General features: G+C 34.2%; 6 protein-coding genes across 7 annotated transcripts; 4 read left to right on the top strand and 2 right to left on the bottom strand.

Moving 5' to 3' along the window:
• Window positions 1-5236: 5236 nt before the first annotated feature.
• LOC148572997 (serine/threonine-protein phosphatase 7 long form homolog) lies at window positions 5237-6834 on the top strand. Its single transcript, XM_088505622.1, has 3 exons — window positions 5237-5943; window positions 6028-6118; window positions 6238-6834. The coding sequence occupies exons 1-3, from the start codon at window positions 5237-5239 to the stop codon at window positions 6832-6834; spliced, it is 1395 nt and encodes a 464-aa protein (XP_088361748.1).
• Window positions 6835-6981: 147 nt separating this feature from the next.
• Window positions 6982-7569, top strand: LOC148572996 (uncharacterized). Its single transcript, XM_088504538.1, has 2 exons — window positions 6982-7249; window positions 7412-7569. The coding sequence occupies exons 1-2, from the start codon at window positions 6982-6984 to the stop codon at window positions 7567-7569; spliced, it is 426 nt and encodes a 141-aa protein (XP_088360664.1).
• Window positions 7570-8345: 776 nt separating this feature from the next.
• LOC107646857 (uncharacterized) lies at window positions 8346-9769 on the bottom strand. The gene is made up of 2 exons (XM_088505621.1): window positions 9271-9769; window positions 8346-9169 (listed from the first exon to the last, which is right to left on the bottom strand). Exons 1-2 carry the CDS (start codon window positions 9767-9769, stop codon window positions 8346-8348), a joined length of 1323 nt encoding a protein of 440 aa, XP_088361747.1.
• Window positions 9770-9831: 62 nt separating this feature from the next.
• On the bottom strand, window positions 9832-11281 carry LOC148572995 (uncharacterized; the record flags this gene model as incomplete). The annotated part of the gene is made up of 2 exons (XM_088505620.1): window positions 10693-11281; window positions 9832-10262 (listed from the first exon to the last, which is right to left on the bottom strand). Coding segments are annotated over exons 1-2 (1020 nt in total), but the record flags the coding sequence as incomplete, so codon positions are not given.
• Window positions 11282-15963: 4682 nt separating this feature from the next.
• Window positions 15964-17249, top strand: LOC107624814 (uncharacterized). Its single transcript, XM_088505619.1, has 7 exons — window positions 15964-16001; window positions 16253-16451; window positions 16541-16591; window positions 16653-16733; window positions 16829-16888; window positions 17006-17014; window positions 17154-17249. Exons 1-7 carry the CDS (start codon window positions 15964-15966, stop codon window positions 17247-17249), a joined length of 534 nt encoding a protein of 177 aa, XP_088361745.1.
• A 2578-nt stretch (window positions 17250-19827) lies between these two features.
• Window positions 19828-22174, top strand: LOC107624813 (malate dehydrogenase, cytoplasmic). Of its 2 annotated transcripts, none has more exons than XM_016327274.3 (4): window positions 19828-20009; window positions 20737-21212; window positions 21378-21750; window positions 21832-22174. In XM_016327274.3, the coding sequence occupies exons 1-4, from the start codon at window positions 19970-19972 to the stop codon at window positions 21924-21926; spliced, it is 984 nt and encodes a 327-aa protein (XP_016182760.1). In that variant the 5' UTR covers window positions 19828-19969; the 3' UTR covers window positions 21927-22174. The 2 variants fall into 2 exon arrangements, with proteins under 2 accessions (XP_016182760.1, XP_016182759.1); XM_016327273.3 differs by lacking the exon at window positions 19828-20009 and adding an exon at window positions 20266-20491.
• The last annotated feature ends 4617 nt before the right edge of the window (window positions 22175-26791 follow it).

The raw sequence follows: 26791 nt of genomic DNA, 5'->3' as shown, positions 1-26791 counted from the left end.
AATTTAAATTTTGTCTTATATTTATAATAACGCATTATTCAGTGACAAATTTTTAAGTAGAACAATATTTATTGAAGTATTAAGTACGTTTAATAAATAAAAAATTTATATTTATTTAATGTTGATATGTTTATTTTTGTTTTGACAAAATACAAATACTAACATAATATTATTATTAGAATTTAGTTAATATGTGCTTTAAGAGTACATAATAAAATTATTAATCAAAAATCTTTTTATAAAAAAATATAAAATTATTAGAGTTTAGTTATTAATTATCAAAATATTTATTTTACTTTTACAGTTATAAATTAAAAAGTTAAAAAATTTCTTCTAAAAGTATTCTTATTATGTGTCTTATATTAACAAAACCTTTATTATTGTTAAGTAAAGATATTAAGAAGTGAGATTAGTGTAAAGGGAGGTGGAGGGTATTTTTTTTATATTATTTTTTTAATTTAACAAATTAAAAATTAATTAATTAATTATAAATTTAAATTTTATTTAAAAGTTTAATATTAATTAATAAATTACTATATGTATAAATACTTATATAAATGAAGTAATAAATTAACTATTAAACTAATTTAATTCAGAGGGAGAGAGTTAAAAGGAGAAAAATGTAAAATGAGAGAAGAGGTGTGTTATGGGTAGTTGCAGGAAAGGAAGGGTGATCTGATCGTATCCCCATGGCAATGGGTATTTCTGAGCGTATGTCGGTATGGGAGCTACCTTTGGAGCGCCACGCGCGAGGGCCATGGGAAGAAATGCACGCGCCCCAGGCATTGGACATGTGTCGATTTGTGAGCCCAAAATGAGTGCCTGTCATCCACGGGAGGCGAGTGTATGAGTAATTGCGTGTGGGAGTGAGAGAGGGCATTATGGTCCAAAAATTAATGAGCAGAGCAGTGGAAGATGAAGAGAGAGAAAGTGTGTGTAAGTGTTTGGGTGGCATTCGCTGATGAAAAGCCTGACACAGACGTTGACTCATTGTACGGAATGTCTACTAACTGATTTACATGAATCTTTTTTCTTTCTTTTTTATTTCCTCCTAGCTTTTACTTTAATTTAATCCACTTCAACTAAGACAAACTTGCTTTATTTTTATAAACTTAATTAAAAGGATTTATTTGGACGAGTTTCTACTCAAATATCTGTTTTTATGTAATTTTTTAAAGAAAAAAAAATTTAAGTAAATTTTATATTTAAATATATTATACAAAAAATATTTTTTATTTATTAAATTAAAATTTATTTAAAAAATATTTTTTTATTTTTTAATATTTTTATTTTTACTATAAAATTTTACAAATATACTAAAAAATTAAAAAATATTTTTTTAACAACTTAATAACATTGGAACAAATACAAAATCTACTTCAAATATATAGTTTAAGAATATAATAATGTTTTTTAAATTTTTATATATCTAATGTATTAAAAGTATAAAATTTTACTTTTAAATAATTGTTTATCAAACTTCTTTTTATATAATATTCTTAAAATATATCTTTAAAATATTTATTCACAATACTTTACTTTTATACACTACTTGGAATAATTTCTTTAAATGAAATGTATTTATGTTTTATTTTCTATTATATAAGCTCTCAATTTTTTTTATTATAGAGTTTATTTTTTTAATAATAATCAAATAAATTGGAGGGTCTGATTTCATAGTTGTCGTCTAGAAATAGGAAATTAGATAATTTAATTTTATGGATACTGAAATTTAAATTATGGAATGCATAAATTTGTTGGTGAATTTTTTTTTAATCGATATCCAAATATAACTTTTAAATTTGACCTTCCGATTTCTTCTAACAATGTTTCATAATTTTGCGATACATCCTTCATCCTAATAACGCAACAAAACTCAAGCTACTTTCCCGATATCAAAAATAGAAAGTGCACCACTTGTTCCTGTAAATTAATCTTTCCCACAATAGGTTTCATAAAATTAGTTAACCCCAGCAAAATAGTAGTAATATAATATCTTGCCGAGACTTTAGTAAAAGATCCAAATAATCTTGTTCGATAGATACTCTAAAAGTGCATAGGAGTGTATTAGGATAAGATATTTAGAGATAAATAATTATAGTTAAATATCAATAAAATAATTTTATAAATTTTAGTTATTTTTATAAAATATTTTTTACATATTTTAAATATTTTTATAAGAAAAGTATAATTCTCAATTATTTTCCTTTCTTAAAATTTGACTAATATAAAAGGAAAATAATTTAAAATCAAATTTATCGCATATATACATTCTCTCAATTTAATTATATAATATTTTAATTTTTTTTTTAAATTTGAAATACTCTATCCAAATATATTCTAGCTCTACTAGCTGATAAATGATTGAAAAGAACATATGACTGTTGCTCATGTATATATTTAAGGTGAAGTAGGAGATATATTAGCCCATCTTTTTCCTTCTTACGATGTGGAATTGTGGGTTACTATTTTTACTGAGTTTCAAAGGTAACAGAGCAATAATATTTACAGATAAGATATAATTATATTTAAGGATTAATTCAGGGAAAAAATTAGTGAAAGATTCTATGTATGTGTGCCAATTTAATTTTCAAAAGTTAGACATTTTAAATTAATTTTTAAAATATAAAATAATCATTCAAGTTAGATAATTTGTGATATGCCATGGTATATGTAATTAATAAAAATGACATATGTAACTCACATTTGTATTTTCAGAATTAATTTGAAATATTGATATATTAAAAACTAAAAGTGTTCTTTTAAAAAATATTTTAACTAATAATTATATATTTAACGTGTGATAGTCTGTTTCAAACAGGTGGATATCAATCTCTACGCAACTCAAGATTCATATCAATCTTCTTAATTTACTGAAAGAAAAAGGAAAATGTTTCTTAATTCCTTTTTTTAATTTTATCAAGGGAACGAATGAACTTAGATATCTTTTTTATTTTGGTCCCAGCTTACATATATTTTAAAGATATATATTAGTGTTATCAGTAGAAAATTTTTTATTTTTTAATAATAAAAATATTGAAAACTTAAGTTTATAATTTTTTTTTTGGATACGTTTTAGCCAAGTCCATTTACTTTTTATATTTTTTCTTTGGTGTACTATTTTTTAGTTTTTATTTTTTTTTTCCAGGAAGGTAGGTATTAAATCTTGGGAAACCTAACAAAGCTATTGTAAAAAGTAAAAACATTAGAAAATAACTCAGCCCAACAGAGAAGAGAAGTTAAGCTTAAACAAAGCAGCGTTGGCCCAAATTCATGAACATAGATGGGTGATTATTTGGTAGATCCCGTTGAACCTAATTGTATTTTTCGGCCCACTATCAACGAATAACTTCTGAGTTTCTGACAAAAACAAAATAAAAGGAAATAAAGAATTGAAACAAGTTTGAGTTATGGCAAATATATATATATATATATATATATATATATAGTGTCAGTTGACAGAAAAAATACGCTTTTTAATTTACATATGGCTCCATGAATGGTGCCTGGCGTGGATATGGGAGAGGGGGGTGCTAAACATTTTTGTGGTGTCAGTGGGAAAAGTAATCGGACCCTGCGTGTTGGGTGTGAGTAGCAACACAGACCCTGCGTTTTGGGTGTGAGTAGCAACACGGACCGTGCGTGTTGGGAGATAATAGCCAGTTGGACCCTGCGACATCTAAACTCCAAACGGACCGTCCGATTTGCGTTTAGCCAAACGCACGGTCCGATTTCTTCTCTTGCATGGACACGCGGCGCGCAGGGGTAGCTCGCAGAAGTGGTGCCCTGAAAAGCAAATGAAGCCAGCTTACCTATTCTCACCATCCGAATTAACCCACTGTTTTCACTCTCAACCAATTTCACTCCCAACTCCTTCTTCTTCCTTTCACCTTTCACCATTTGAAAGCCACTCCTTCAAGAAAGAAGAACATACCGAAGAAAAATAAATTTAAAGATGTTGATCGAGCTGAGCTTCACATTATTCATTATCTTAGCCATTCTGATTATGTAAGTGTTATTTTTAAATTTTGTAAATTTTTTATATTTATAATTATTATTATTAGAAATATAATTATTATATTTATTATTAGAAATGCAAGTTAGAAATGTAAATAAAATGATTATTAAGATATCTCCATAATTGTTATATATTTTTAAAAATTTGGCTGAAATTTTTTTTGTAAATTTTTTATTATAAATATTATTATTAAGAAAATTTGTTATTACTATTATGCTTGCATATTATTATAGAAAAATGTAAAGAGAACGGTAGTAGTTAATTTTTTTCAGAGAGAATGTAAAATTTTTTGTAATTTTTGGATTAAATTTTATGACTATCTGATTTATATTTATGTAGGGTAAGGTATGTAAGTGTTAATTTTAGATTTTAGAAATTTTGTTATATTTATAATTGTTATTGTTAGAAATATAAATAGAATGATTATTAGGATATCTCCGTATTTGTTAGATATTTATAAATATTAGTCTCAAATTTTTTTTCTAATTTTTTATTATGAATATTATTATTAGGAAATTTGTTATTACTATTATGGTTGTTGGTTTGTTGTTATTAGGAAAATGTAAACAGAGGCGGTAGTTAATTTTTAAGAGACAATGTATCATTTTTTTGTAATTTTTTATTAAATTTTATTATTATCTTATTTATGTAGGGTATGTAAGTGTTACTTTTAGATTTTGAATTTTTTTTATATTTATATTTATAATTATTATTGTTAGAAATATAATTATTATGATTATTGTTAGAAACGCAAGTAAGAAATATAAATAGAATGATTATTAGGATATCTCCGTATTTGTTAGATATTTATAAATATTAGTCTGAAATTTTGGTATTTTTGATTAAATTATATTATTATTATAATTGGAAAAAACCGTGTAAATTTATTAAGATTTTCTTAAAAAATTTAAAATTTTGTTACTGTAACTGTTATGGATGAATGATAGTTGAGGAAATAATGTTTGAATGATAGTAAATCAGTAATTACTATAAGATGTTATGGTAGATGTTGTAACTTCAGAATTTTGATTAGAAATTTTTGCGTTGATAATTATTTTCATTAGTTGTGAGTTTTGAATAAAATTAAGGCTTAATAATTAATTTTAGAAGTAAGAATAATTAGTGTTAAAAGCATTTAGTAAAATGATTCATGATAGTCATATACTAATTGTTAATGAGCTGACTATGAATTTGTTATCTTTTTTGTAGAAATTAAGAATGTTGACTTGTAATCATCCACTTCCTCCGGACCGGTACAACGATAGGGCGGAGGACCTTTTACGACTTACCGGTTTCTACCATGCATCGCAAATTGGTGTAGTGCAGTGTCAGAAAGCATTAGTGAATGCTCTGATTGAACGTTGGCACCCGGAAACACATACGTTCCACCTTCCCATTGGTGAATGTGCCGTGACTCTTGAAGATGTGGCTCTAATTCTTGGTCTTCCCACCGATGGTCTTCCAGTCACGGGGATGATCATGAGTAGTTTTGAAGCGTTTGAGGCGGAGTGTTTGATTCAATTTGGAGTTGCACCGCTTAAGTTAGATTGTAGAGGTAGTTGCATAAAACTTACCTGGCTGCGAAATCTAAAGGAAAATTTAGAGTTGACTGATGATATCAGTATACAGAGGTATGTGAGATGCCATATTATGTTGCTGATCGGGACTATCTTGTTTGGGGATAAGTCTGGGGCAGGTGTGCATTGGAAATTTCTACCCTTGCTGCGTGATTTTGTTAGTATTGGACAGTATAGTTGGGGAGCGGCATCCCTAGCACACCTCTACAGGGCATTATGTCGGGCATCTCGTTATAACTGCAAGGAAATAGATGGTCCACTAAGACTTCTACTCTGTTGGGCTTGGATGAGGCTGCCATATCTATCGCCGCTACCTAGGGAACCCCGAAGTTTTCCACTAGCAAACAGGTAATAATTTGAGAATATGTGCCGTTATCTTGATTTTTAAGATTCAGTTAATGCTAGTTGAGCTAATTGAATATATCATATTAGGTGGCGGAACTGGGAGCGTGGTGACCGACGATATAGATATCTGAAGTTAGACCACTTTAGGAAGGCATTTGACGAACTTCAGGAAGGGCAGGTGTGTTTTAATTAAAGAAGTATTAGTTTCCGGTTTAGGTTCTGAGACATAATTATAAAGCATTGTTATTGTAATTGGCATTGTGGATTGTGTTCATTATGTTCCTTTATTTTTTCCAGTTTGTTTGGGTTGCTTATGCTGTGGATCGGGTGGATCCAAACATTATTCCGCCTGAAATCTACATGCAGTCGGTTGTCTGGAGCACTACAGTTCCGTTGGTTTCATTTGAATGTATCGAGTGGCATGCTACCGATAGGTTTAGGCGACAGTTTGGTCTTGTTCAAGGACAACCTAATCAGGAGCGGAATCTAGAGAAGGCGCATGGAGAAGTCCTGACTGGTCCCAAGAATCTCAATTGGGCCACTGCACTGAGTCATTCAGTTTGGGTGATGCATTGGTCAAACAGGCATAACTACGTTCTATTTGAGCTACCCATGCCTTCACAGCATCCGTTAGATAGTTACATGCGTTGGTACCGATCAAAATATGGGGACCACTTGAACTTGTCAAATCTTGTTGGTCAAGATAATGATGAAGGTGATCAGGAAGTTGATGAGGGCGATCAGGATATGGATGAGGATAATCAGGAAACCGATGAGGGTAGTCAGGATATGGATGCTGACAATGAAGGACAAGAGCCACATTCGCCGCATATGTTACCTCCAAACCCAATTCCAGAAGAACAACCTCAGTCCTCAAGCCAGTATGTACCTTAGACACAGTTCCCCCCATCAGTTCCATTAAGTCAACAATATTGGGAAACCTCACAGTTTGATGCAAGAGAAGGAGATTCTTTTAGCTAGTTGCTTGGGTTCATGTCTGCAGATCCTGGACTATCACAATATGGCCATCAGCCTGAGTTCATGGCAGGTAGGTATTCATTGGATGCGAGGTACCTGGGCCATACCTCATCGGTTGCTTCTGGGGGGTTTGTATCGGTTGACTCTAGTAGGAGTGACGGTGGACGAGGAGCTTTTTTTACTCAGAACCCTAACCGTGTTTCCATGGGACTCATCGAGGAAAATGCTAACACTCTCGAGAAAGAGACCGATGCGTATCTCGAAGATGACTCGGATGACGAGGAGGATGAAATAGAGGAGTTCGATGAGGATGAGGAATCTCGTAATGATGGTATTATGCTGTGTACTTTTACTTTACATGTTCGATCAGTTATTTATTTTTTGTTCATAATTGGCATCTCTGTTTGATGCTTACTAAATAATATGTGGTATATGTGTTGATTTGATTAACTGATGTACTTAATTTTACTTGTTTTTTACAACTTGTATACAGGTCAGGAACGCACTCCGGATGAAACATCCAAAGGTTACAATCTTAGGGTTGATCCACCACGTCGCAGCGCTAATCGTTACACTCCATCCGTCTTGAAAAAGGCAGCCAAGAAATGCAAGAATTTTGACAAGGATGTCAAGTGGGCCATCAGAAAGTAGTTGTGGTTTAGATTATTAACTTAACTATTAAGCACGTGTTGGTGATTATGAATTAGAGTAACTTGTATTAGAGTAACTTGTATTTGTTGGACTTTATGAATTACTGACCTGGACTATGCTAAGAGTTCTATTGTATGTTTAAAGTATTTATGCATTAATGACCCTATTCAGGTATTATTGATCTAGTATATGTAGCTTGGGTACATAAGATATGAGAATATTGCTATAGATATCATGTCAATATACCTCATTCAGAAAATTGAGATCATATTATAACAAGTTACAGGTATCCTGGATGTACAGGTTGTGGAAATAGGTCCGGACCGGCCGGTTCAATCAGTTAGCCATTGAACCGGACCGGCCGGTTCAGTCAGAAAACTTGTGAATCGGACCGGCCTGTTCAACATGCGAACATGTGAATCGGACCGGCCGGTTCATGTCAGAAAACTTGTGAACTGGATCGGCCGGTTCAGTCAGAAGACATGTGATTCGGACCGGCCAGTTTAATAAGAAAACCTGTGAAACGTATCAGTTTTGTTTTTTAATACATACCTGTAGTATATATTAAAATAACAGATATAAACTACCAAATAAGTTATAAAAACTCAGACATAACAACTATTTTAAACCAAAAACAAATTAAAAACGTTACACAATGTTACATAGTGGTGAGGTTTGGAGTGATATCCCACAATGTTACATACATCACGTCAAGTTATCTCAAATGGACAACCCACGCCAAACTAGGTCCGTGCTACACCTACCATACTGTGAACCTACTGAGCATCTTCGTCGGCATTTGTACCAGCTGACCGACGGCATCTGCTACGACTATGTCCCTCAGCTCCACATAGCGTACATCGCCTAGGACGACGTAACATTCGCGTGTCCATCTCATTCAAGAAGCGCGTCATCCTGGGCCGACCTTTCGAGACGCGTCTCAGATATGGATTCGGTACGAAGCGAGGACCGTGGTACGCAGGCCATGTCGTCGGGTTACCTAGCGGCCTAAATCTTGCTCGATACACCCGCCGAATTTGCTCCATCTTATACACATCATGCACATACAGTTTCCAATCCAGTCGCTGGTTGGCGCAACATGCGAACACATGTCTGCAGGGGATCCGGTCCACCTGGAACTCACCGCAGTCACATCGTAGGCCACGTAGATCGACTGCAAACTCTAGTCCGCTTGGCATCTCACGCACCTCAAAGACCTCATTCTGCCGGTCAAAGCAACTGACCTGAATATTTCCTGAAGCAAGTTGGTTTGCATGCAACTTGGAGGTCACGACATCGGAGAACACATGGCCAGTATTAATCCGCGCATCTGCCTCCGCTCTCTTTCTAGTGAACAGCTCGTTTAGCCTGTAGAATGTTGCCTTGACAAGAGCAGTAACAGGAAGATTGCGTGCACCCTTCAACACTGAATTGATGCATTCCACTAGATTCGTTGTCATGTGACCCCATCGGTATCCACCATCAAATGCCAATGCGTACTGTTCGCGAGGAATTCGGTTTAACCAGTTCGTGTACGCCTCCCCCCGTTCCCGTAATCGCTGGTAACGCACTTCGTACTCTCGCACCGTCCTCGAATATCCTATAGGATAGCAACAAAAAAAAATGAATAATTGTAGATGTCAAAACAAATGTTGACGGTTATGTATGTTAATAAGTTACTTAAATTTAGTAAATAGTTACCAATGTTGACGACCAATTTTTGGAGGTACGGTGCCTTGAATTTACGCAGAAAATTCGACTCTATATGCCTGATGCAGAACATATGAAAAGCTCTAGGAGGTGACCAAGCTCCGTTACTGCGTTCCACAGCTGCATTGATGGATTCGTGTCGGTCGGATATTAGACCCACACCATCCCGAGTGACAACATGTTGACGAAGGTTACTAAGGAAGAAGTGCCAAGCATCAGAAGTCTCTCCCTCCACAATAGCGAACGCAATTGGGACGATGTTGTTGTTGCCATCCTGTGAAACTGCCACCAGTAGACAACCCTTATACTTTCCATACAAGTGAGTCCCATCCACCTGGACAATTGGCTTACAATGTCTGAATGTCCTAATACAGGGGTAATAACTCCAAAATACTCGATGCAGTACTTGAATATCACGCACCACCTCATCGCCTTGATATGCAGGTATTGTCTCAAAATGGACAACAGCTGATGGCTCCTTATGACACATGGCCTGAAACCATATAGGCAACGCTTCAAAGGATGCCTCCCAACCTCCAAATATTTTTTCCACTGCCCTTGCTTAGCCAACCATGCTTTCCGGTAACTGACGGTGTAGTTGAACTTCGATTGAACTTCTGCTATAACCGAATTTACCTTCAAGGAGGGGTCAGCCTCAACCAAAGGCTTTATCACCTCCGCAATTGTGATAGAATCCAGTTTCGAATGATCCTGTGAAATGGTGGCTCTGGTACAGGTGTGACTACCATTATACCTCCTTATAACCCAACAGTACTTCCTGCTGATCATGCTAACCCTGATAAGCCAATCACACCCGGACCCATACTGTGTACATTTTGCATAAAATGTCAATGGCTCAGACTCATACACCCGGTAGTCAACGCTTCGTCGTATGGTATAATCCTTTATCGCCTTAATAACAGCTTCCCTGGAACTGAACTCCATACCAACGGCAAATTCACCATCTGCGACCATAGGAACCTCTGCAATTGAAAACCAGCATAGGAAAAATCAAATAAAGACACAGAGATTTCAAAACCAATAATATGGGCAAATCTACAGTCACCGCCTCTAGTATGATATAAATCCGAGTCTGACAACATGTTATTGTGTCACTCTAATTAAAACAAGAACAACAGCAGAAAATATTTATTACGGGCCGGACATGCCGGTTCGACCACCAAGCCAAATGAACCGGAACCTAACCGATCCTGCTATTTTTTAATTTGTTATTTACGTAGAACCAGCGGTTGAACCAGTGATTCAGTCACCTGAACTGCTCGACCGCCGGTTCGATGCTAAGAAATATGACATCAATGAATGGTTATATAATGGCAACTAATTACTAATTTATTCATAACTATATCAATATCTGACTAAAAAAAAAAAATTCAAACACGACGTCTTATGTACCTGCAGTCATATATTCCGGAAACTCCGGAACATGCATGGCTTCCAAGTCCAAAACTCGCATGAATGACGGCTCCTCAAACGGCACTTCGTTTGCAAGTGCATTTGCCACCTCTGTCACATCTGGAGCCGTATTTCCATCACCTTGATCTTCATCTCCATCTGGACCAACAAACTCGTAGTTACTTTCGAACTCTTCTTCACTGTCACTATTATAATCTTCCCTTACAATATTCCGGTCAGCCTCAGATTGTTCAAACTCAACATACAACTCGATGAACGCGATCTGAGCCCGGTTTTCAATATACATTGAAAACATCTCTTGCATGCTTGCCTCGTCCGTCACATATTTGGTTTGAAACTGGATGAATCCACCAAACATCTGTATGGGATATCTGTAGAGCATACAGGATATCTTTCTTGCCCTCTCAGAATCAATCTTTTCACAGATCACACCTTTGAGCTCTTCAAATGAGATGATAAAAGGAATAACAACATCTAACGGATTTTCACAAATAAATTTTATTCCTTCAGATGTTTGTAGTAAAATCTGACCAAAATAATATACCTTTAATAACACTCTATCACTCATTTTTGTGAATCCCCCAAAAAAAACATAGAAACAGCTACAAGATTTTCAACTGTCAAACAGCAAATAATGAAGAAACGAGAAAGAAGAACAGGAGGGGCAGCCGCTCAAGCTCGGGAGGAAGACACGAGTGAGTAATGAGTTCACTTTCTACTTTTATATAAACTACTTATTACAACTCGCACCCTTCGACTAGGTTAACATGTTTAAAATAATCTTAAAAAATGCAATCGGACCATGCGACTTGTGCTCGCAGTTAACCAAAACAATTTTCATAAGTACAAAAAACGGAGGGTCCGAGTTCTTCTCAAAATTTTAGCATAGAACTCGGACCATGCGCCTTGCACTAAACGGAGGGTCCGATTAGGTGCATCCCATATTTTGATTTCCTAAGCCATGCAAATCGGACCGTGAGATTTCTGATGCAAAATTCAGAAACAAACAAAACTCACGGTCCGAGTTCTTCACTGTGATACTGCCAAAATTCTGTCCTACATTTACGTCTAGCACACCATGCTTCCATATCCAAAAAAAGCACACACTTAGTTTCCATTTCGATAAAATTGAGCCGAAAAAATACGTTTGAGAAATGCCACAAATTTTAGGTATGTGGGTAATAATTTAGAAAATTCTTTATGGTTACAATTTACAAATGACGCACGATGATATATCATAGAGTAAATTATTGCCTTAATGTCTTAATCCATAACGTTTTGGCCTTGGCAAAAGAAAGCTATAACATTTTGGTTAAGTATTAGTTTTACTTTTATCCTTTACGCTTTCAAAGTCTTACTTTTATCATAACTATATTATTTTATAAAAAAATATGCTTTTTCTTCTGTTATTATTTTCTTATTATTTTATCATATTTATTTTCAAATCACAACAACCACAAGACAAAAAAAAATTACTGCAACCACTAATATAACTGCTTACCATTACGATTTTTATCATTATCTAAAAGAAAATCAATAAATGAAAGGATCTTTTTTGAAAAAAAAAAAAATTTGACCAAAAAATAAAGTAAGATAAAATAAGATGTTGGGAATAAAAATAGGATGTTTTAAATATTAACAAAGGAATTAAGACTTACAAAAAAAATTAGAGAAATGTTTTTTTTTTTAAACAGTTCTGACAATTATTTCAAAGAAGACAACAAGACCTTCAATAAAAAATATCTTTTTTGGCTATTAATATTTATTTTTATAAGACTGATTAGTCTTTTTGCCAATATTTTCTCTTTATATCAACGGAATAATTCTACATAGTATGTTTAAATGGTTGATTTATCCATTAAGAACCAATTAGGATTAACAATTTTTTTTTGGGTTGGAAATCTTGTTATTTTTTAGGAATAATTGTTAGGGTCATTTATTTTTTTGTCACATTTTTTAAATATATATTGACTAAATTTATTGTATAAAACTAAAAAATGTTAATAATTTTTAAATTATTTTTATTTATAAAATTAGATAGAGAATATATTAGTTATTAACGTGTCATATAAGTATATTTTACAGAGAGATCATTAACAAAAGAAATTAATTAGTCTCACAAAATTCAATATTACAGACCGCTGAAATGAATATTTTCTTTTATTAGAACCTCATAGTCCTTCGATAAAATTATCTGCAGTCGAAATAGGTATTCATCCGAGAAAAAAACAATAGTTGCTTTGTATCATATATGTTCTGAGGTAAACTATTTTGTTGCACCACAAGATTGAGTAATGCTTAATTAATTAACACAATTAATTTTTTTGCAAATATTTTTTTTATTTAACTACACCAAAAATTATTTCAAATTCTATGAGAATCAAATTTCAAAAATCTCTCCCTCATTATTTGTTTATTACATCCACAATTATACAATTTTTATTTTAAAATGAAAGTCTTAAATTATTATATCATTAACCCTAAAAAAGATTTTTAAATTACCACAACATATTTTATAAAAAAAATCACTCAAATTCGTTAGTCTCAATTTATTAAAAATAAAAAACATAAAAAAATGTTAGTTTATGGCCTACAAAATAAAAAAGTAAATCATAAATAATAAATAATAACAAATCAATTTCAATTCTTGAATTATAAATGTTATACATATCAAAATATCAGAATATAGATATTAAATTATAACTATTTTAATAATTTCTACTATACAAATCATATTTTTATATATAAAATATATATTATAAAATAAAAAATAAAAATAAAATATGAAAGAAAGTTATGAAATAAATTATTAAATGTCATTATCAACTGATTAGATTAAAATTAATAAATAAATATACATATGAATATCAATTAAAAATATTAAAATAATTTAAAATTACGATTTATTGATGTACATCTCATATTAAAATTGAGTAATATTAACTGTAAAAATTCGGTAATTATAAACATTTTATGTATATAAAAGTATGGATGTTATGAGTATAAAATTATAGATAATATATTTGTAACAGAAAAAAAAACCTTCAAATTTAGTAGAATTACTAATAGTAGATAATATATTTGTAATAGTTGGTAAAATAATTTGAATATTATTAGTATATTTTTTATTATTACTATTAAAGTATTAATGCAGTTAATATCATATCTTATTCACACTACTAGAAAACTAGTTATTACAGACGGATATTTCCGACGGATTTTATCCTACGGAAATACAGAGGGAATTTCAGAGGGATTTTTTGTCGGAAAATCAAAAAAATAGATTAGCATAAATTACAGACGGAAAACAAAATCCGTCGATAATTTTGTCGGTAAAATTAATTTTTTTTCCGTGGAAAATAGTTACAGACGGAAAATCCGTCTGTAATTAAATAGATAAAATGCTACATTTTATTAAATTATTACAGACAAAAAATCTGTCTGTAATTTAAACTTTTCCATCTGAAATATTAGAATAAGGAGTTAGGTTCTCGAAACTCCCAATGCTTTATTTCACTTTTTCACGTTTTCCTTGAATTACTCCCTGCCTTCTCTCTCCCTTGAAGATGTGACGTTTTCCGCTGTCGCCGCCGCCGCGGCTCGCGTCGCACGAGCTCCCTCCGTCGCCATCATCGCGTTTTCTCCCTTCGATGCCATCGTCATATGAGCTCTCTCCACCGTGCTCTTGTCTTATGAGCTCCTTCCGCGCCGCTCTCGTCGCTGCTTCTTCTCTCGTCGCCAGAGGTTTGTCATCATCTCTTCTCGTCGCCGTTAGTTCAGGTAGGCCTCCGCCTCCTTCTTGTCCATATCCCTAACCCCTTCCATTGTGATTCTATTTTGATTTCATTATCCCTATCCCTAGCCCTGTCTATATCCCTGTTTTTTCTCTTGCTTTTTCTTGCAGGAAATAATTAGAGGCATTCCCAATCATTTGAAGATTGTTGACCTTTCAGCAGTATGTTCTAAATAACAGTTCTCTTCCCCAACCAAACTATAATTTCTTGTTCTTTAGAATATAAATGAAGTTTAGCATATATTAGAATTGTAACTGAGATTGTGTAGGATTTTCGTTTACGTGATATATCTGAGTATGAAGAGTGGTATGGCCAACCACACAGGGCACTGGAGTTGCAGGTAGTACATTTCAATGGCAAAATTCTCATTTTGAAACTGTTAAATTGCCTTTCATTTCAAACTGTGGAACCACTAATGATGCTTATATCCACTGCATTTAGTGGCATTTAGTCATTAGGAATTTAACTTTTCGATCTTGATTTCTGTTAAATTCTGGGAATTATGTTTTTATTATTTGTTTTAGTACTATAGTGTCAAAACTTAAAATGAATTTCCTTACAGTCACCCGTTGCCATTGTTTTATTCTTAATACTAAATTTATCTAATTTTCTGTATCCAGAAAGAAGCTATATATGGATTAACAGAGATTTTAAGGGAGGAAATAAGGAATGCACGCTTAGTTGCTAATCCTGGTTGCTATCCAACATCCATTCAAATTCCCCTTGTCCCACTGATAAAGGTTTGTAACTGAATATGCTTATTTCACAATAGGTTTAATATATAACTAATTTCTGTTTCACTGTTTTTGTCACTTTTATGGTTGTATCTGTTTTCCTTTCTTTGTATTTTGAGTTGTGAGATATGGTCTAGGGTGTTAAGCTTGGGTTACTTTCCATGTTAAGAAGCTTGTCTGTTAATCATCGCTCCAAAGATATTTATGTATATGGTATCCTAGGTATGTTACTTTCTTAAGAGATGTCCTATTTTACTATTTTAATTCTACTATTTTCTTTCTTTCATTCAAATTCTATTATACATTGTCCTAAGGTCGTATAATGAGACTGCATTTTCCTGTAACTATTGATTACTCCTCTTTATTTTGATTTGATTTGATTGAATGGTTGATTCTATAAAAAAGAATGGTCCTGCTGTCAAAGTCTGCCATGGTGATATTATATCGTTTGCTGCTCTTCCTCAGCACGGTATGAATGCTTTCCAGTTATCAGAAATCAGAATTTTCGTTTTTCTTTAATAAATGGGATTTCAGGTTTTTTGGTTCCCTCAAAAAATATTTTGTATCTTTTGTCCTCCCCCATGCCAGATAATGCAGCTGCTAATCGAAAATGTTACTTGATCAATTAAAAGAATTACAACAAGGAACTAGGCGATGGTAAAAGAGTAACTGCTCAACAGAAACATGCCATTGAAGACCTCAATGAAAGGCTGAGTGCTTCTATGCAGTCATATGCTGAAGCATATGCTATAATAAGTAGGTATGATCTATATAATAATTCTTGATTGTTGAGTTCTTCACTTCTTTAGTGTTTAATGTTGATGCAAGTGTCATAGGAGTGAAGTTGTTCAAAATTTGAACATCAATAATAAGTTAGGAAGTCAATTGCTTTGAATCAGGGAAACTTTTACAAGAATTGAATTTTTGTTATTAAACCTTTTGCCCCCACCCTAGTTACGCTAGCTGTATGTTTGATAATTGAGTCCCTCTCACTTGCTCCTCTGCATGCAGTCAGAAAGTAAATATAGCTGAACTCAAGGAACAATTAGATGACAAGCAGACTCAGCGAAAAGAGCGGGAAAAGGCCACAACTGATCTAAAGGCTGCTGTTTTTAGAGCCCAGTCTGAGGCTCAAGAGGAATTAAGACGACACACTGATGCTGCCTTAAGAAGAGAAAGAGAACTACATGAAACAATAAATAAGCTTCAGGTTTGAAGGTTTTGTCGCTAAAGTAGTAAGAAACTGTACTCCCTTTACTTTTGAAGCTTATAAGCTGTCATTCTTTCTGTATGTTGTAGGAGTCAGAGAGAGAAAGGTGTTTGCTAGTTGAAACCTTGAGGTCCAAACTGGTATGGTTCTGCTTATGTTTAACCTACAATGGGCGACAACTTGTGTATTTCATAAATAAAGATGGTTGTGTCTGATAATAAGGTTCGCCAGTTGGAAACTGAATTGCATGAGGAGAAGCTGACCACTGCAAATCAAACAAAGGTAATCATATGGTTTTGTGTGTGTATTATGTCCCCTTTTCATATTTTGGACTTGTTTACTATTTCGCTGAACGAAAATGTAAATTCATGGAGCAGAAAATAGAAGAACTTGAAGAGGAAACAAGAAGATTAAGCAAAGAGCTTGAGAGTGAAAAGGTAGATATCGAAATTTCATGTTCCAAGAATGTTTTTGTATAAAGGTGTTTGTCTAAATGATGTCTGCTTTTCACTGATTGCTGTTACTGTTAATGACTTATTTCTATGTGACTTCAGAGTATGACAGTATCTTATTTATATGTTGCTAGACTGATAAATTCTAATTAATAAGTTGCTTTAGCTTTCTAATTCAATATCCCCCTTATTCTATTCTATCTGTTATTTATTTTTTTTAGCTCTTACTTCTCTTCTTTTGGTGGTGAAGTTTCTTTATGTGAAACTGAAAATATTTGTTGCTGTTGTTAGCAGGCAGCTTGAGAAGAAGCATGGGCTAAAGTTTCTATTCTTGAGCTTGAGATAAATGCCGCAATGCGGGATCTAGATTTTGAGAGGAGGAGGTTAAGAGGTGCCAGGGAAAGACTTATGCTTTGGTAAGGAACAAGTTTCTATTTAATATGATCACTGGACAACTGTAGTTTGAAAATTATGTAAGGATGAATCTGTATGTATATAAAAGAATATTAGAGGACATCGCAGCAAGGAGCTTGAGAAAGCAGCAATCAAGATAAATAACCAGAGAAAGGTATCATTTGGCCAAGTTTAAACTTAAAACAAACACAAGTTCTTAAAATAACAACTATCATATAATAAAGTGTTTTCTTTTCTTTTCTTTTCTTAAAATAACAACTATCTAGGCTAGTTCCCTCATTCTTCTTCTGACTTATAATATCACATAGTCTCATTAACAAATGCCATGTGAACATTAGATGAATTCTACTGTTTTGAATGAAACCAGGGTTCTAACTTCTAAGAAAGATGAAATTGAAGAAACCAAGCAAGCAAAGCAGAGAAGAAACATCAAACATGGCTGCTACTGTTGGAATCACAGAATTTATTGGAGCAGAGATGATTGAGAAGGCAATTTCTTAGTAGATGAAGCTATTTTGTCCAAGCTAAAGTCAAAGAAGGCAAAGGTCCTTGTTGAGGTAAATCTATATTGCGCGCTTCAATTGAAAGGCAAATTCAGTTGCCAAATATTAGTATAGTTGTGATGTGTGTGTGAAGACCATTTAGAAGGATGAATTTTTGAAACTCTGCTTTGTGACAGCTTCTATATCAGCAAACTCTATAAATAAAGAAGAGAGATGTGTCAATACGAACTGTGTTTTCTTCCCTTTGCTGATTAAAATAAATAGAATATATAGAATATTATCTCAGTATTTCCATTAATCAATGTCACAAGGATCTGGTTTTTAAGATTTCGCGAGTTGCCTTATAAGCCATGAAAGTAATTAGGTACCTTGAAATATATTCTTTTTTTGGTTGAATAAGCCATTAGATTTTCTTTGTGCCAGAATTTCTTGTGCCAAAAAGGGAAGCATCAGTGAGAATTTCTTTGTGCCAGAATTTCTTGTATATCAAGAATGCTGTTGTATCATCAAACTTAACTCCTTGAGGCACCAAATTTAAGAGAACAGTGGTTTTCTTTAGTTGATGATTTGCTGCATTAGCTCCAACAATGCGAACCTGGTTGCGACTCAACAAAAGACTGGCTGCAATTTCCTCAGCTAGCTTGAAAACCAAAGGGAAGAACTTGTATATTGCAATGCTGATGTGGAGTTTAACTTGAAGTGGCTACACACAACCACAAGGAGATCCAGGAGGTGTATTTGTCAATGGCTCTGAGCAAGTCACCATCATGCAAAGGAATAGGATCAATATAAAATCTTGTTTGTTTAAATTGTTGAAAATGAAGGAACTAGTAGTGTCAATGAGTAATGTAAATAGTTATAGTTCTGTTAATGGTTTATTTTTTTGGGTATCTTTTTATTGAGATAGTGAGATATTGGCCAATGATGTTGAAAAATAACATCTAATTTTATAGGTATCATGTAATGAATATTATGTTTATTTATATGATTTTTGGCCTCTTTTTTTTCAATTTACAGTGTGTTTGATGGAAGAAATTTAAAAAATAAACCTAAAGTATTCATTTTACAATGGAAAAATTTTAAAAAATTTATATTTTACTTTGCCGACGGATTTACAGACGGATTTTCTATCTGTAATCATAGTGTGAGATGATTTTCCAAGGTTCAAATTACAGATGAAAAATCCGTCGAAAAATCTGTCTGTAATTACTGACGAAAAATCCGTCGAAAAATCCGTCTGTAATTACAGACGAAAAATCCGTCGAAAAATCCGTCTGTAATTACAGACGGAAAATCCGTCGGAAAGTTCGTCGCCTTTGGGAAATGGATAGAAAATTTACAGAGGAAAAATCCGTCGGTAACTGGTAAAAATCCGTCTGTAATTTTCCGACGGAAAAAAATCCGTCGGTAAATAATTTCCGACGGGGCTTTTACAGAGGGACAAAATCCGTCGATAATTTCGTCGGTAACCAAAAATTCGTCTGTAATAAAGACTAAATCTGTCTGTAAATCTGTCTGTATTAATCAATTTTCTAGTTGTGTCAATTATTCATATTTGTCAAGGTGAAAAAATTAGATGAAGAGCGTAAAAAAAAGAACAATGAAGTGAAACTCACGTACAGTTATTTTTATGTAAAATTAATTGTTAAGATTTGTTAGAAAATAATTTTATTAAATTTATTAAATTATCTAATAATTATTAAATATTAATTTCATATAAAATTAATTTTATATAAATTTTCACCAAACAATAAATATGTATTATAATTAAAAAAATTAATAAAAAATTTTGAACTATTTTTAGCTAATTTTATTTTATTACCGAACATTTTCTTAAAAATAAAGTTAGTGTTAGCGAATGTAGGAGTTAACTCCGAACTAAAAGCATTGCGAATCGAATATAAGATCACGTGGAAGGAAATCATGAGACTTTTTCTTTGGTATTGTTGGTTGGTGACACTTTCCAGCAACCGTCTTAGTAGTGCTGTCTAATCAATACCCGCAATTACCGTCATTCATTCTTATTCTTAACCCCTCCTATCTCTCCCTCATTTTTACTTGTTTACGTACCCAAATTATTTTTCTCATTTTCATATTACATCACTAACACTAGTGAGTGAGCTTCCTCAGAACAAGTATTTTCGTTACAATGGTGGACCCACTTAGAGTTCTTGTCACCGGCGCCGCTGGTAATTCATTTCAATTTGCTTCTTCACTTCATATAAAAATACATACTAATTTAATTGTAGTATAGTTTATTGTTTATAATGTTTAATTATTCGTTACTTTTTGTATAAGGCCATTGATTCTCTTTCTCCCGCATGCATTCCGTGAGGAAATAGTTTTGGTATATGATGATTTCCTTAGTGAACAAGTTTGCACTTCATTGATTCTTTTGAAATTGATCTTATATATATTAATGAAGTAGATTGTTTAATTTGTCTTGGTCGTGTGAATAACTTGACCATGGAAATTCCTCTTTGGGAGATTGTGAATGTGGACCAAACACTCATCCAAAACAAGATATGGGAGATTATCAACAACACAATCGCTCAAAAAATTCTTCTTGTTTTGATTTGTGTTTCTTTGTTTTGGAAGATGATTCGATACATGTGTGGTCTTCTCCATCAAGAGAAGGAACCAGTTACAGTATTGGTCACGGGTGCTGCAGGCATGGCATGATTTAATTCATTACTTAATGCCCTTAATCAGCTTTATATATATCTGCGTTTTATTAAAAATGCTATGTACACGAAAAAATCACTTATTAAATTAGTCATTATATATTTATTAATAAATAAATTAAACATGTTAGTTAAAAGTTGATAACTCTAGACTTTTTTTTTGTTATGTATATTATATTTGAGTTATAAAATGATTAACCATATATGTATGTATGTATGAATGAAAAAATAGGGCAAATAGGGTATGCGCTGGTAGCAATGATAGCAAGAGGGGCAATGCTAGGGCCAAATCAGCCGGTGATTCTTCACATGCTTGACATTGAGCCAGCAGCGGAGGCATTGAAAGGAGTGAAGATGGAGCTGATGGACGCGGCGCTGCCGCTTCTAAGAGGGATTGTGGCTTCCACCGACGTGGCAGAGGCATGCAAGGGGGTCAACATTGCGGTCATGCTTGGTGGATTCCCGAGAAAAGAAGGGATGGAAAGAAAAGACGTCATGTCCAAGAATGTGTCCATATACAAGGCGCAGGCGTCCGCGCTTGAGAAGCACGCCGCCGCCGATTGCAAGGTGCTGGTGGTGGCCAATCCGGCCAACACCAACGCTCTCATACTCAAGGAGTTCGCTCCGTCCATTCCTGACAAGAACATCACTTGCCTTACTAGGCTTGACCACAATAGAGCCCTCGCTCAGATCTCTGAGAGGACGAAGGTTCTTATCTTAAGATGAATTTGTTATTATGTGAAACTGTTAGATAAAAATTATTAGATAATTTAAAGGTGAAAACTTAGGTGCAGTTCACTGTGAAAACAACCGTAACTGAATTAGTTGTATTAATCATATAAAAGACGTTATTTTAATAAAATAAGTTTTCAGGTTCATATCACCGATGTCAAGAATGTCATAATTTGGGGCAACCATTCCTCCACCCAGTATCCGGATGTGAACCATGCCACCGTTCAGGAGAAGCCTGTGAGGGAAGTTGTCGGCGACGATGAATGGCTGAACAACGACTTCATTGCCACCGTTCAGCAGCGAGGGGCTGCCATCATCAAAGCTAGGAAGCTCTCTAGTGCACTGTCCGCAGCAAGCTCTGCTTGTGATCATATACGTGACTGGGTTCTTGGTACTCCCAAGGGATCCTGGGTTTCAATGGGAGTATATTCCGATGGCTCATACGATATTCAACCTGGTCTAATTTACTCTTTTCCGGTTACATGTGAGAAAGGAGAATGGAGCATCGTACAGGGTAGGCACATTATTATTATTATCATATTTTATATTCATATTTATCATGCTCCTTTTCTTTGACACATTGGCAATAATTCAGGGCTAGAGATCGATGCATTCTCAAGGGAAAAGATGGATAAAACTGCCCAAGAGCTCATTGAGGAGAAAGAATTGGCTAAGTCATGTCTCAACTGATGACGTTTCATCGTAGAAGAATATAATAACTCATCAGTTTTAGTACACTCTGATATTGGTGTTTGAGTGGTTATTTTATCAGTGAAAACTCGTGTGTGCGTGTGTTCATGTGAAATTAACAGATGAAAACAATTGCAAGTGAATTCTACCTATTTTATTCTATCTTTTGGTACCTTCACTTGTTTGGCTCTCTGATGATGAGTTGATGTTTATTAATTTAGAAAAAAAATGGTTCGTTTCATTTTCTTTTTCTGCACTTGCTTTCCAAAATACAAATTATTATTAGAGCAATGCTAGGGGCAGTAACTTTTGTGATTGGTAGCCATCAAATAGTCATCAATGATGATCTAATGGTGTGAGATTGGTGTGAGATTTCATCCAATGACTCACCTTTTTCTGCTGGCTACATGCTGGCCAAAATTCAACAAAACTGCTGACCCCTAGACTTTTCCTTATTATTATTCAAGTTGTTAATCGCTTAACCGTTGCTACGAGCTTTTTTTAATTAAATAAACAAAAGTATAGGTAATTAACAACATTTTTTAATAATATGTGAACAATATGAATTAATAGGATTAAAAAAGTAAATTAATCTTAAATTTAATTAATAGCATTAAATTAAGATGTAGTGTATTTTTATTTGATTGGTGGTTGTTAATATTGTTTAAGTTGTTCATATTGATGTCTTTTAATTTAATTATTATTTGACGGTCTCAATTTTTTAATTTATTGGCGAGTTATGCGAGTCGATTTGAGAGATTTAAGTTTGTTTGCCACCTCTAATCAAGATTTAAGAAATCTATCTCAGAGAAAACAATTTAAAGTAAAGCGATCGAGCATAATTAAAACTGAATTGATGTGTATTATTTTGTACTACTTGAGTTTATATAAGTGAATTATATATAGAGTTTAATACACAAACTATCACTTAACTAAACTAATTATATTCAACAAAAAGGTTTAGTTAATATGTATCCTAAATACATATTAAAATTTTTATTAATAAAAATTTTTAAATATCTTATTTTAATAAATATATAATAATTGTTTTAAAAATTAAACTTATAATTTTTTATAATAAATTTTTTAATTAATAATTTTAATATTTATTCTAAAATTACATATTAGTTAAATTCTTAATAAAAATATATTTATATAATAAAATTAGCAAATCATAACAAAGTTCGTAAAAAAAATCAGTGTTTATATAAATCGGGTGAAGTTTGGTAAGTTTTGAGCCCATCTTAATATTTTAGCCACTCTATTTTTAAGATTCATATCCGATCTAATAAAAAAAAAAGTTAAACCAGATGGATCTGATACAATAGGTCGACCAAGTTCCAAAGCTACAAGAGATAGTAAGTTCAACAATATAATAATGCAATAATGACAAAAAAAAAATTAAATAAATAAAATAATGCAATAAGGACAAAAAAAATACAATAATGCATTACAAATTAAAATTTATGAAACAAGCATACTTGCAAAGAAATATATTTTCTGTATCTTTTCATAATTGATTTTATAAAATATTATTTTATATTGGTAAAATCCACGTGCAGTTAAGTTAACTTGATGTAAAGTTAATAGCTCAGAATATTATATGATAATTTAGTCAAATCTGTTAAATTATTTAATGATTCTCAGGTTCACATGAAATTAGCTGCATCTACTTTTATATTATATGAAATTTATTTATACGTATTTTTTGTCATACTTAAATTTTGTAGGATTTTTTTATTTAAATAAATTAAATAAATATTTTATTAATTGAAATAAATAATTATAAAAATTATTACATAAATACATCCTCCAGTCTTATCTCGTTTACATTGTAAATGAGATAAGATTAGTACGTGTGACACGTGTATATCTTGTTTACAGTGCAAGCGAGATATGTGCAAGCTTATCTCGTTTACACAGTAAACGAGATAAGGTTGGGGGACGCCTATATATAGATATCGTTTACAGCGAGGTTCTGGGCCCAGTTTGAACTTTTAGACCACTTTCTCCTCTTTTCTACTCCTTTCTAACTATATTATCGAGTAAGACGAAGATGGCGCGCACAGATGCACGTGATCGGGACATCGACAAGCTGAACGCGACATGATACTACGCTGTGGCAGCCGACTTTGCGGTTAGTTTTATTATCTTGAATTTTATGTAATCCACATATGTATAGCCATGGTTAGGGTACTTGCCAAGAGTTAGAATACAATTTTTTTTTTTGTGACTGAGTTAGAATACAATTTGTGTCATTATAAACATGTCACTGATAGTAATTAATAATTCTCGAAATGTGGTTATCATTTTTTGGTAATTAAGTTGTTAAGTACATAATTATTAATTTAGAGTTTAAATGTTGTGGTAGATATTTTCCAACCGTTGACGTTAGTTTATTGGTCGCACATTTATTAATTTAGTTACTAACTATCCAAGTTTGATAGTTAGATTATTAATTATTTTATTGAATATTTTAATTTCACGTAACATATTGAGAAAATTTGTATTAGTTAAGTAAGTGTATATTAATAGAAAATGTCGTGTCGACACAAATTCAGTTAGTACATACGTATAAAATTCTGTTAAGCAAGTGTATAGAATAGTAAAAAAGTTTGATATGTTGATGAACCTATAAAAATTTTTAATTTATAATAATCGTGAAATATTCTTTTTTTTTTTTGTCAGAGGCCTCGTCTACTCTTGCCCCGATGAGTGAGTCACACACTTCCACCACCCGACGCCATCGTCCCGTATCTGAGGGAGGCTGGATTTGGCGACATGGTGCCTCTCAGAGATTTTGTATTCAACAACTCTTTGATCACGACATTCGTGGAGCGATGACATCCGAAGTCCCACACGTTCCATCTACCGTGGGGTGAAGCCACTGTCACCTTGCAGGACGTGGCGTACCACTTGGGATTACGCGCACATGGAGAGCCAGTTGGGGGTGCTTCCGTGACTTCTACAAGTGGCACAGCATGGAGACGTGGGAGTTGGTGGAGCAGCTGCTCGGTGTCAGGCTTCAGTGGTTTCACAGCAGGGATGCAGAGGAAGGAGTCGTTCTCGTTGAAGCTTACATGGCTATGTGACCATGTCCGCTAGATGCCACAGGCGAACGACCCGGAGACACTCCGACAGTATACGAAGTGTTATATCTTGTTACTGTTCGAGAATACCTAATGACGGATAAGTCGAACAACTTGGTCCATCTACGATGGCTGCCACTACTTCAGGACTTTCAGCGATACCGTGAGTTGTCTTGGGGATCGGCGGTGCTTGCATGGACATACTACTCGCTGTGCTCTGCAGCACACCGAGACACAACAAACATCACCGGTTGCACTCTGCTGTTGATGTCTTGGATATACCAGAGATTTTTATAGTGGTGTCCACCTGACCGACAACTTTTCATGTATCATATAGTTACGAGGTAACACTTGTTTAGGGTCTTGCTTATGGTTTGAATTTGTCACTCGTTATGACATTCCGTAACATGAACTTGTGTTATTCTTGTAAATGGTGTCAGGTTGATAGGGTTGATGCAGCAGAGCAGAGACCGACATGAGGCGAGGGTTCTATGATGGGTCTAGCGATAGACCAGTTATGTTGGGACGAGGTTAGCACTACGATTGAAAACCTAATTTTTAATTTAATCATTTATATAGCATTTGTCATTTAAATAAATTAAATAAAGTATGTACTTATTGAATTTTGTGATTTGAAACATTATTTACCTTTTGGGATATCAAATATTTATTTATTCCATAACTGTTGTTTCAGTTTGTCTGGACACCGTACAATGACCTTGCTCTGTAGGCTCTATGCCTGCTGTGATTTGTCGAGGAGGCAGAGTGGGGGACATGGATGTCAGTCATCCCCCTCGTCTTCTTCAACATCGTCGAGTTTCACCAAGTTGACCGGGTGAAGCACCAGTTCAATGGAGAGCAGCCGGTGCCTGGTGCCTTGGTCAACGTCGACAAGTTCCTGACATCCACAAGACGGGGCGAGGATGTGTGGAGGCATGACAGACTTGATGAGTGGTATGCCGGCTGGACGACACATTTTACAGAGGGCCACAGGATCTCCAGAACGTACTCGATAATCCGAGGCTAGCCGATTTACCTACTGCCAGCCTGCCAAGGGACGTTCTCCACCTTCCCCGGGACGTCCCTGATCAACGTAGGCGCACGAGGGAGGCCAGGGAGGACACCCGGTGGTCTGCTAGGCAGGAGAGGGTCAGGCCTCGCCAGGAGCGATTGGATATGGAGTCGGACGAGGAGCGGGAGTTTGACAAACATGAGGATCATGGAGACATCCTAGCAGGCGGCGATGATTCACCCCACTGCCACCACCTCCACCTCCTCTACCTCCCGCACCACGTGATCCATCTGGTTCAGGAGGTCAGCAGCATCGGGCCGTCTGGGACACCTCACTACCTGGATAGCATGATGCTGGGCCATCCAGTAGCTATCAGTGGGAGGGTAACACAGAGACTTCATAGACATCCATTTGCAGCTTGACAGCAATGCACATGGTACTTTAATCGGTCCGATTCGTCACTCGGTACTCAACACTTCTGCGAATACTATAATCTTCACACTCTGCATTACTGCATCTCGGCATTTGAATCTGTGGCTAATCCGAAACTCTACCCCACCGTCTAGGTTGTAATCCTCTTCTCCGGTGTTGGAAAATGGAAATTTCTCATGCATGACATTCAGATCCAATGTATGATAGTGATTTGGTACATCTGATACCGCCGGAATCGAGTGGGAGGGAGGCAAAACATAGCGCACTGCTGTCTCGGCCGGCGTCTCCAGTACAAACTCGTCCTCATCATCATCTTTAAAGGAATCTTTATC

The sequence above is a fragment of the Arachis ipaensis genome, chromosome B2 (genome assembly GCF_059453495.1).
Source record: "Arachis ipaensis isolate K30076 ecotype BB chromosome B2, ASM5945349v1, whole genome shotgun sequence".
Classification (NCBI taxonomy): Eukaryota; Viridiplantae; Streptophyta; class Magnoliopsida; order Fabales; family Fabaceae; genus Arachis; species Arachis ipaensis.
The sequence above is the reverse complement of the archived record's forward strand: the minus strand, read 5'-3'. Positions and strand labels throughout refer to the sequence as shown.

Coding starts and splice junctions, on each gene's coding strand:
- LOC148572997 (XM_088505622.1), top strand. CDS start 5,237: ATGTTGACTTGTAATCATCCACTTCCTCCGGACCGGTACAACGATAGG. Junction 5,944..6,027: donor AGTTTTCCACTAGCAAACAG/GTAATAATTTGA, acceptor ATATCATATTAG/GTGGCGGAACTGGGAGCGTG. Junction 6,119..6,237: donor ACGAACTTCAGGAAGGGCAG/GTGTGTTTTAAT, acceptor TATTTTTTCCAG/TTTGTTTGGGTTGCTTATGC.
- LOC148572996 (XM_088504538.1), top strand. CDS start 6,982: ATGGCAGGTAGGTATTCATTGGATGCGAGGTACCTGGGCCATACCTCA. Junction 7,250..7,411: donor TGAGGAATCTCGTAATGATG/GTATTATGCTGT, acceptor ACTTGTATACAG/GTCAGGAACGCACTCCGGAT.
- LOC107646857 (XM_088505621.1), bottom strand. CDS start 9,769: ATGTGTCATAAGGAGCCATCAGCTGTTGTCCATTTTGAGACAATACCT. Junction 9,170..9,270: donor AAAATTGGTCGTCAACATTG/GTAACTATTTAC, acceptor GCTATCCTATAG/GATATTCGAGGACGGTGCGA.
- LOC107624814 (XM_088505619.1), top strand. CDS start 15,964: ATGCAGTCATATGCTGAAGCATATGCTATAATAAGTAG. Junction 16,002..16,252: donor GCATATGCTATAATAAGTAG/GTATGATCTATA, acceptor CTCTGCATGCAG/TCAGAAAGTAAATATAGCTG. Junction 16,452..16,540: donor AAACAATAAATAAGCTTCAG/GTTTGAAGGTTT, acceptor TGTATGTTGTAG/GAGTCAGAGAGAGAAAGGTG.
- LOC107624813 (XM_016327273.3), top strand. CDS start 20,287: ATGGAAATTCCTCTTTGGGAGATTGTGAATGTGGACCAAACACTCATC. Junction 20,492..20,736: donor ATTGGTCACGGGTGCTGCAG/GCATGGCATGAT, acceptor ATGAAAAAATAG/GGCAAATAGGGTATGCGCTG. Junction 21,213..21,377: donor AGATCTCTGAGAGGACGAAG/GTTCTTATCTTA, acceptor ATAAGTTTTCAG/GTTCATATCACCGATGTCAA.